We start from the raw sequence: 10,761 nt of genomic DNA on the forward strand, positions 1-10,761 counted from the left end.
ATACAAATTGCTAAGGGCGCCATGGTGGTCCTGAGGCTATGACCACACACGCCTCTTTATGGGTTTCCTCCATGTCGCATGACACGTATTCACCTTAGGTTTGGGATATGCTAGATTTGGTCTAGGAGAGTGTAAGTTTCAACCCCAACAACCGATGTAACATATACCACTCGGTAATCAATCCTACTAGTCACTGGAATCAGGTGTTTCTCTGTAAGCAGTTTTTTTATCTTTCAGGTAAGATTAATCTACTTCTTACTTTCTCTAAATCATATCAATAGTCATAATAATCATATTGATGTTTTTTGAAATTTACTGGGTACGATTGTGTTGTTATATTCAAATAAAGAGTAATTTTCTTTCAATGTGAAAATAAAAAATCTTGATTCTGGAAGTTTGAAAAATTCAACACGGAGAAGCGTTTGAAAAAGAAAACACATTAAAAAATGTCACTAAACTAAAGCATTGGGATGTGTCTGCCACACGCCAATTGATTATATATTGTTTTATTGTGATTGTGATATTTTATAAATAATAATCAACATGCCACACGCCAAATAGTTAAAAGGACTAAATAACAATTATAGTAATATAATTGGATGTTATATTAAAATAAGTATCTTAAAGTTTAGACCAATTTCTAAAAGAGTCCACTAATTTGAATCTTTTGTATTATTATTTGTCTAAAAGAATCCACTAATTTGAATCTTTTGTATTATTATTTGTTTTCATATTATTAGCTAACTAGGTTAAAACCCTGTGTATTACACGAGTTAAATAAATGTAATTTTATATGCAAAATAATAAAATAATATATCTTTAAAAACCTAACCCCGTGTATTGTACGTGTTGAGTAACGTAATTTTTATATATTAAATAATAAAGAAGTTATATTTTAAGAACCCGTGTATTGCACGAGTTGAATAAATATCATTTTATATACCAAATAAAAAAAAATTATATCTTTAAAAACTTTGTATGTTACACGGGTTGAATAAATGTAATTTTGTATACTAAATAATAAAAAAGTTATATATTTAAAACACCCGTTATTATACTACATATAAGATATATAGAATATCCTATATTTACCTACAACAATAAATTAAAAAGTTTTATTTGATTAAATGACTAAATATGTTAAAGTGGCTTAAAAGGATATATTCGATAATAAAATTTTCAAAGAGTTAATATGATATATATATCTTCTTAGTCGTGTATAGGGGACTGCTAAAATGAAAATCACCTGCAGTTTAAGAACCGTAAGAACCAGTTTCTAACCATTAGATTTTCAAAATCAATGGATGAGATTAAAAGTAGTTAATATTAATATTAAATAGTTTTTGTCTTATTATGTCTTTAATATTTTAATCCAAAAAGTTAATTTAGTAAAAAAAAATTTGTCTTTTAGTCTTTATTATTTTTTTATTACTTTTTTATTTTATTATATTACTTTTTATTTTTTAAACAAAATTTTTTTTATTAAAAATCATTTTTAAATTTAGGTTTTTTAACAAAACAATTTATTTTGCGCGCCGGTTTTTGCACGCCGTTTTTACGCCCGGCTTTTTTACGCGTCGTTTTCTCACGCCGTTTTTTACGCTCGGCTTTTTCAAGCGGCGCTTTTTTAAAAGCGCCGTTTTTTACATCCCGTTTTATCGCGGCGTTAAAATTTTTACGTTTTGCGCTAAACTTTTTAAACTTTTTACGTTTTACGTAAAACTTTTTACGTTTTACGAAAAACTTTTTACGTTTTACGTTAAACTTTTTACGTTTTACGATTTACGTTAAACTTTTTACGTTTTACGTTTTACGTTTTTTCGTTTTACGTTTTACGTTTTACGTTTTTATGTTAAAAAAGTTTACGTTTTTACGTTTTACGTTAAACTTTTTACGTTTTACGTTAAAAAGTTTACGGTTTAACATTTTTTTTACAAAAACTTTTTTACACAACACGAACGCACCCAAAAAACGCAAACTCAGTAGGTGTCTCAGATAGATTGTTATCGTCATCGACTGGGGAAAAGAATATAAAAAACCAACAACATCAAAACAAAAGTGTATCTAAAAAAACGGGTTTTGGCTCAGATTTTCCGATAATTAAAAGGCTGCAAAGTGGGGTTGCGGGTTCAAAAACCTACCCTCCACCATCGATGCCGCGCCATCGTCATCAAAAATCTAGTTTTTTTTTTTTTTTTTTTTTTGCATCATCGCCACCCAAAAACCCACAGTTTAAAAACTCAATATCAACACACAGTTGATTCCCCACCTACAACAAACCACACTTCAAAATCAAGTGGTATGAAACCCCATCACAGATTCAAAATCAAAAATATTATACATGATTCAAAATCAAAGATTCAAGAACACCCACCAAAGGAACAACCCCAATGTGGGTATGAAATCCCATCACAGATTCAAAAATCAACCCCAAAAATTCAAGAACACCCACCAAAATAACAACCCATCAAAATCAAAAATTCAAGAACAACCACCAAAATCATAATCAAGTTGTATGAAACCCCATCACATATTCAAAATCAAAAATTCAAGAATTCAAGAACACCCATCAAAAATTCACGCCACCGACCACCACCTCTCCACAAGATCAGAACCAAAATCAACATAAAAAAACAGGGAAACAAGATCAGAACCAAAAATCAACAACAAAATCACCTGCATCATCAAAACCACCACCAAACATAGGGCACGTCATTGGTTAAACCCTCACCGCCGTCCCCGTCAAAACCCACCGTCACCACAACCACGCCCCTTTAACGGCGTTGGTCGTCGTTGACGTCGCCGGCGACGTCGGCTCTCCGACTATCTCTATGCTCAGCCTCTCTCTCCACCTTGACGTCGCCGGCGACGTCGACTCTCCGACTATCTCTATGCTCAGCCTCTCTCTCCACCTCTCTTTCTGGTACACACCGTCAGGAACGTCATCAAAGGGGGGTGTGTTGTGCATATGAAGAAGGGAGGTGAGGGTGGCTGTTGCTAGTGGTTGTCGACGGAACGGAGAGCTGCCGGAACAGAACTTGCTCCACCAGTCGCCTATCAGAACGACGAGGGGTTGGGGGGTGTCGGCTGTGGGTGTTTGGAAGGGGAAGGGGAAGTTGAAATCAAAAGATTTAAGAGAGCTGAAATCAAAAGATTTAAGAGGGATGTTTGCTTTTGTAGAGGATGAAGATGAAGGTCTGCAAAAACTTCATCAAGATATTTTGAGTTTCAAATGAGAATGAGAAGAGAGAGAGAGAGAGAGAGAGAGAGAGAGAGAGACAAAAGATGGGTTTCAAATACAATGTGACATTTTTAAAAAAGCTGGTGGTTAATTAATGTGGAGAGAGGTAGGATATGACAATTGAGGTAAATGATCAAATTACCCTTTTTGTTGGCAGAATATGATTGGTGGAGAGTGGTTCTCACGGTTCTTACAACTGGGGGTGGTTTTCATTTTAGCGGCTCCCGTCGTGTATATATATTCAAAGAGTTAATATGATATTATATATCTTCTTAGTCGTGTATATATATGAAATCATTCGTTAAGTTTATAATGTTTGTTTTTATCTTTTTTTTTCACTTTGGACTGATAGGGGTGAAATGGCTGAAAGGGGTGCTCGTATCGGCTAGATCCTCGGTTTTGGTTAACGGCTCGCCTACATTTGAGTTTCAATGTCAAAAAGGAATTAGGCAGGGTGATCCTTTGTCGCCTTTCCTTTTTCTAATAGTTATGGAAGCTTTTTCGTGCATTGTCGCCAAAGCTTGTGAAGCGGGGAGATTGAAGGGGATTAAGTTACCTAATGGGGGCCTGGTGATCTCTCATTTGCTTTACGCGGATGACGCTCTTATTGTTGGGGAATGGTCGTTAGAGAATATCAAGGTGGTTGCTAGAATTCTCCAGGTTTTCCACGCTTGTTCGGGCCTGAAAATTAATTTCCATAAATCTAACCTCTTCGGGGTGGGTGTGGAAGAAGGCGAGATTATTAATATGGAAGAAGTTGTGGGGTGCCGTAAAGGGGATATTCCTTTCAATTACTTGGGTATTCCCTAGGAGCCAACATGAATAGAATTAAAAATTGGGACCCTATTATCAAGATTTTTCGTAATCGGCTCTCGGCTTGGAAAGCTAGAACTCTATCCATTGGTGGAAGATTGGTGCTCGTCAAATCGGTTCTCGAAAGCCTCCCCGTTTACTATTTTTCCATCTTTAAAGCGCCTATCAAGGTGGTGGATAGGCTCGAAGCTCTTATGAAAAATTTCCTTTGGGGCGGGACGGAGGAAGTGAAAAAAATGAATTGGGTCGCTTGGGATATTGTTGCTCGTCCAAAAAAGTTAGGCGGTTTAGGGATCAATAAACTTAAAGTAGCGAATGAAGCTCTATTGACGAAATGGATGTGGAGATTTCGGACGTAAGAGGATAGTCTTTGGATGAAAGTAATTTTGGCTTGTCACGGTTATAGAAGAAGGTGGTCGTATTTTCCATCTAATCCTGCTTTGACGGGGGTGTGGAAAAATATCATGAGCTTAGAGTCCAAAATGTATATAGACGGTAAAAGAATTAACAATTTTTTAAAGGGGTGCTGGGTAAAGGAAATTGTATCCGATTTTGGATTGATGTGTGGATAGGTAACATCCCTCTAATGGTCAAGTGGCCTTCGCTGTTCGCAATGGAAAAGGATAAAGGCTGTTTGGTTAAGGAAAAGGGTGTCGGAGTTTGGTTCGGGCGGTCATTGGAAGTGGTGCTGGTCCGGGCCCATGCTGAATCAAGATGAGCTCGCTGATTTGTCGGAATGCATGGCCTTTCTGAATGATGTGAGTGTTAGTGAAGATAAAGATAAGTGGCAGTGGGCTCCGGATAATTCAGGTCGGTTCTCTACATCGTCGTTTAAATCTTTGTTTTCTATTGCTCCCGATTCGGGTCAGATGTATAGGTTGTGGAAAGGAGGCTGGATTCTGTCCAAGTGTGATATTTTCATTTGGAGAGCGTACCAAGACCGGATCCCTACGAGACATGCTTTGGCTAGAAGGAATATTCCGGTTGCTTCGACGGAATGTATCTTATGTGGAGAGGCGAATGAGACGGTGGACCACCTTTTTTCTATTTGTAGGATTGCGGCTTCGGTTTGGGAAAAAATAAGTGAATGGGTTAAGATCCCCCCTATATTCGCCTTTTCGTTTCGGGATATTCTCTCTATTCATGAAGGTGTCGGGGCGAACAGGAAAACCAAGGATATTATTCGGGGCCTTATTATGATCGCATGTTGGTGTATTTGGAAAGCTCGTAACGAAAAATATTTCTCCAGTGGCAAAGGTTGCAGTGCTGAAATCTTCGGGGAGGTGGAATCTTTAGGTTATCTTTGGCTAAAATGTAGATCTATCCATAAGGGTATTGTTTGGAGTGAATGGTGTAATTCGCCCCTGTATATGTTGTAATTTGGTCGGTTCAGTCCCCTTTTTTTGTGGGCTCGAGTGGCCGGTGTTTTTTAATAAAGTTTACCTTTAAAAAAAATGTAGGTTAAGTGTGCACGATGTTCACGAGGATTATATGGTTAGTGTAATACATCTTTGTTTAACAGTAAGTAAAATCCAAAAAGTTGTTTGTTTGATTACGGATGTTAAGCTAAACTAAATGAACTTTTAGTTAAAACACAACCTATTTGGTTGTAAAGATAAGAAATGAACGATCACTTTCGGTTTCATGTTTGATAAAGGGTGTGCCTATTGGCACACCAAACCCTAGCAAAACGAGGGTTTATATACGCAGCGTAGAGGTCAATACGCAGCGTATAGGGTTAACCCTCTACGCTGCGTATTGACCTCTATGCTGCGTATATAAACCATGGATCTCAGTGCCTATAACCAATCATTGCACAGAAAACAAGGCTTATATGCGCTGCGTATAGGTCTCTACGCAGCGTATATAAACCATCTGAAAATTTGGGTTCATTTTGGTAGGTTTGAAGCATCAGATTTTTACAAGGTTCATATACGCTGCGTAGAGACCTATACGCATCGTATATAACCTCTGTGAATTTTGTTTCAACATTCGGCCTATTTGTGGAATAAATTCTTACTCGGTTACAACGTTAACTCGCCTTAAATATATAACGAGTTAAAAATATATAATGTTTTTTTATTATTTAGTCGACGTCGTCGTTAATTTATTAGTTGATGTCGTCGAAAAGCTTGTAATGTTAAAATTTTGAAAAGCGTATATACGGTTCGAATACTATAACTTTAAAATATTATAGCTTAAATAATTGGAAATACCCGGGTACTGTTCAAATATGTTAAACCGTTTACAACAAAAGTTTTATATTTACACCAAAAGTTTGATACATATAGCAAAATGATAAAATGATAAAATACTATGGCTGATGCTCCTGCTGCTGATGCTGATCCCATTCCGCATCCGTAATGAAGGGTAATGGAGGTAACCCGTCATGCTGTCGCTGCTGCTGCAGCGCCGCAGCCACCCACTCCAATAGATAGTTGTTCCTTTCAACGTACCGAAGCAGCCGCTGAAGTGATGGGTCTGGACCGGGCCAAACATGGCGTGGGAACTGAGGCACCCCGGGTGGTCCACGCGGCGATGGTGGCTGCGGAATGACGACGGCCGACTCATGCGGCTCCGGCTCCTCCGGATCGTGCGGAGGAAATATCGGTTCGAACTGTGCCGGCAGCTGTGTAAGCGTGTGTTGTGAACCATCCAGTTTCTTTAACCGCTTCCCGCATGGGAAATCTATGGTAACCTTCATTCCGGATAATGTGTTCATCCCCATCCGCTTCGGCTGTTTCGCCGGGCCTACACGGTCGTGGTCATTCTCTGGATGATAGCCCAACGAAAGGGCTATCCTAGTCACGTAGGCGCCGCCGTATGGCAGTCCGCGCTCCTGTCGATGATGCGCGGAGGCGAAGTATTGCGCCAACCCGTAGGCGAGAGCGCACGGCCTCTTGTATAAGAGGCAATAAAAGAAAAACAAGTTACCACTAGTACACCACTCCCGACTTTTGTTTCGAGCAGTGATCAAAGTGGAAATCATTTTGTGCAAATACCTTCACAAAAGGAAACCAGTCAGTAAATAATAATCAGACGACATCGACTAAATGAGGATAAAAAACAATATATTTTTGACTCGTTACGGATTTCGACGTGCGTAACGGACCTAACGAGCGTCGAAACTAAGTTCGTCGTTAAAATATATTTTTTTATTATTTAGTCGAAGTCGAACCGTAAGGCACGTAGGTCCCTAACGAACGTCGAGACTAAGTTCGTCGTTAAAATATAAAACGACGATCTTAGTGTCTACGCTCGTTAGGGACCTACACGCCTTACGGTTCGACTTCGACTAAATAATAAAAAAATATATATTTTAACGACGAACTTAGTTTCGATGCTCGTTAGGACCGTACGCGCCTTACGAGCGTCAAAACTAAGATCGTAGTTAAATTATATTTTTTTTATTTATTCCATGTCGAACCGTAAGTCGCGTACGGCCCTAACGAGCATCGAAATAAGTTCGTCGTTAAAATATAAAACGACGAACTTAGTTTCGACGCTCGTTAGAGACCTACGCGCCTTACGGTTCGACATGGACTAAATAATAAAAAAATATAATTTAACGACGATCTTAGTTTTGACGCTCGTTAGGGACCTACGCGCCTTACGGTTCGACTTCGACTAAATAATAAAAAAAATATTTTAACGAAGAACTTAGTTTCGACGATCGTTAGGCCCGTACGCGCCTTACGGAAGACGTCGACTAAATAATATTGGTCCCTAACGAGCGTCGGAGTCCCACGGTCAAACTCGAACGACGACAGAAACTTGATCAGTATCTCCCTGTAGCTCGGTGTAAACGATAGCTCAAACAGTCGATCCCACGGTGAATCACGGGGAACAAACTCCCGCGCCCAATCTTCAACCGCGAGCTGCCGGAGGGTTTTCCAAGAAACCGCAAAATGGGCACCGACATGCATCTTCCGAACCTTCTCGCAACGGAGAGCAGCGTCGGAGTCCGGAGGAAACTCCAAATACGGGTGATTCGGGAGAGGACCCGCCGGTTGATGCTTCTTCGAGGACTGCGGCTGCTCCGGATCACTTTGTTCTACATCCATTTCATCCTCCATCTTTCTCATCCTGAAAACAAAAAAATCTATTAGATAAACCAACGAGCGTTTTACTGTATTTTAAAATAAAACAGTTTTCTGCGATTTCTCAGCCGTTTGCGGCTGCGTTTGCAGTCGTTTAAACGCCCGTTTATGGCTGCAAACGCGGCCGCAAAGGGCTGCGAAATCGCTGCTGTTTGCGGCCACATTTGCAGCCGTAAACGGGCGTTTAAATGGCTGTGTTTGCAGTATAGTTATTAAAGGCGCTAGGCGCACTCAAGGCGCTTAGGCTCCGCCTAGGGCCTAGGCGAAAGGCGCAAAAAAAGCGTGACAACAGAATTCAGATTTCAATCAATAAAAAAAAACTTTATAAGTTGGTAAAACAGAGAACTAAAGGTCAACATAGTTATATCTATAAAGAAATTAATTGAGAAATACTAAGTTCGATAAGAAAAACTTTATATGCAGAATTAGATAGAAAACAAAAACACTACATTGTGTATGCAAAATTAGAATTAAATCAGAAATAATCAGCTGGTAAAGAATAGGAACAATATCAAATCAGAAATACACTGCAGAATATGAGGAGTTTACAAATTATAAAAATAATATCGCTATTTATCAAGGAACATGTAGAACTAAATCAGAAATATACTAATCTGGATTTGAAGAATTCGAACTGAGATCTGGATTATTAGAGATATAATCGGCTGGAAATCTCCCTATAAATACTCCAGAACATCAGGAATTTACGAATTAAAAAATGTTAATCAGGAATTTAGTATTAATTGTGCGCTAAAATCACCTAGGAATCAGGAGCGCAATGAATACGTGTCGCTCAAACAATTCGCCTAGGCGCCAAAAGCGTGCGCTTTTGATAGCTATGGTTTGCAGCCGTTTAAACTAAAACTCAATCTGAGATTCAAATCAACCCTTCTGCAAATCCTATGTTTATTGTAAATCGTAACAATCAACCTATCAACAATTCAAACCTGATTTATCAGAAATCCTAAATCAAATCAGAACTGAAACATGACGCAACATCAATCACTAACACAGTTTAAAACAAACAGATAATCATTCAAAACTGTTTGACATATACGAAAGTTCAATAAAAAATCATCGAATCGCATCAAATCAGTCAGTTTTCACTGTAAACAGTTCCGAGAGTTCAGTGGCTAAACCCTAACAAGTCAAACAAATCAACACTAATCAAAGCTTAACCAAACCCTAATTTACGAAAGTTCAATCACTAACCAAACACTAATTTACCTAAAAAACATCTAATTTACGGATAAAATACAAAAAAAAAATCAAAATTACTTAAATAGGTTGAGTAAATACCTGTTTTATACTTCGAATTCGTGTCGTATACGGTCGATTATTTCAGTCGCCTTCGAATGTCTCTGTGTTGTGTGTGTTTTTGAGATTTGGGGAAGAACAGAGCTGCGCAGGGGTTTCTCTGATTTAAATCAGAACCTCTACGCAGCGTAGAGATCCCTACGAAGCGTATAGAAAAGTCAAAAAGCAGTTTGACTTCACTAAAATTACCATTTTGCCCTTGTGTTGGGGCTATACGGAGCTGATTACAAGGGTAAAAAGGGTCATTGTCTGACCTTTATATACGCTACGTATGGATCTCTACGACGCATATATAAAAGTCAAGAGAATGACCTTTATACCCTTGTATCAAAACGTATATAAAGGTCAAGAGAATGACCTTTATACCCTTGTATCAATGCTTTGATACAAGGGTATAAAGGTTATTCTCTTGACCTTTTTATACGCGTCGTAGACATCCATACGTAGCGTATATAAAGGTCAGACAATGACCTTTTTACCCTTGTAATCAGCTCCGTATAGCCCCAAACACAAGGTTAAAATGGTAATTTAACATATCAGGTTTTGAAACTTTGATTTGGGGGGGGGGGGGATTGTCCGCCTTTTACATACGCTGCGTATGGATCAATACGCTGCGTATTATATTAATCATTTTACCATTTTGCCCTTGTGTTGAGGCAATAGGAAGCCAAAAACAGGGGCTGTTTTGTCATTTGCATTCCATACGCTGCGTAGGGATCCCTGCGCAACGTATATAAAGCTCCATTTTTTTTATTTTTTTGTGTTTTCCTTTGTTTATATTTATAGAAAACAATATTATTTGATAAATAATACAAATATAATTTAGAAAATCTAAAAATAATACAAAAATTATGAATTATAAAAATTAAAAATGATACAAACTTTTTAAATTAAAAAATTTCTACAATTTACAAAAATACAAGTTTCCGCCTAATCTTCGATAACATTTATAGTTGGTTCTCTGTCTTTGTCTGAGTCTGATTTAGGATTGGTTAACTCGCGGTCTATGCATTTCTTCCCACCGTTTCGCAGCTATTGATTGATGTGTCGACCACAATGGGGTCGCTAAAGGCATGGGGTAGTCTCCTTCCAACTTAGCATGTATGAAGTGTCCCCCGTAAACATGTACGAGCGTTATCGCTTGAGGTCGTGGATCTAGTGGGGAATCTGTTAATGGGAAGATGGTAGAGCTCCTTTCGATGCTTAGCACGTGGAGGACAATATTATACCTTTGCGCTACGAGAAGCCCTACGTGGGGCATTTCCATCCAGTGACTTGGATTGCACCCTT

The 10,761-nt window shown here is 38.4% G+C and overlaps 1 protein-coding gene across 1 annotated transcript; it reads left to right on the top strand.

Moving 5' to 3' along the window:
• Positions 1 to 4,794: 4,794 nt before the first annotated feature.
• LOC110932345 lies at positions 4,795 to 5,433 on the top strand. The gene has a single exon (XM_022175688.1). It carries the CDS (start codon positions 4,795 to 4,797, stop codon positions 5,431 to 5,433), a length of 639 nt encoding a protein of 212 aa, XP_022031380.1.
• The last annotated feature ends 5,328 nt before the right edge of the window (positions 5,434 to 10,761 follow it).

The sequence above is a fragment of the Helianthus annuus genome, chromosome 3 (genome assembly GCF_002127325.2).
Source record: "Helianthus annuus cultivar XRQ/B chromosome 3, HanXRQr2.0-SUNRISE, whole genome shotgun sequence".
NCBI classification, from domain to species: Eukaryota; Viridiplantae; Streptophyta; class Magnoliopsida; order Asterales; family Asteraceae; genus Helianthus; species Helianthus annuus.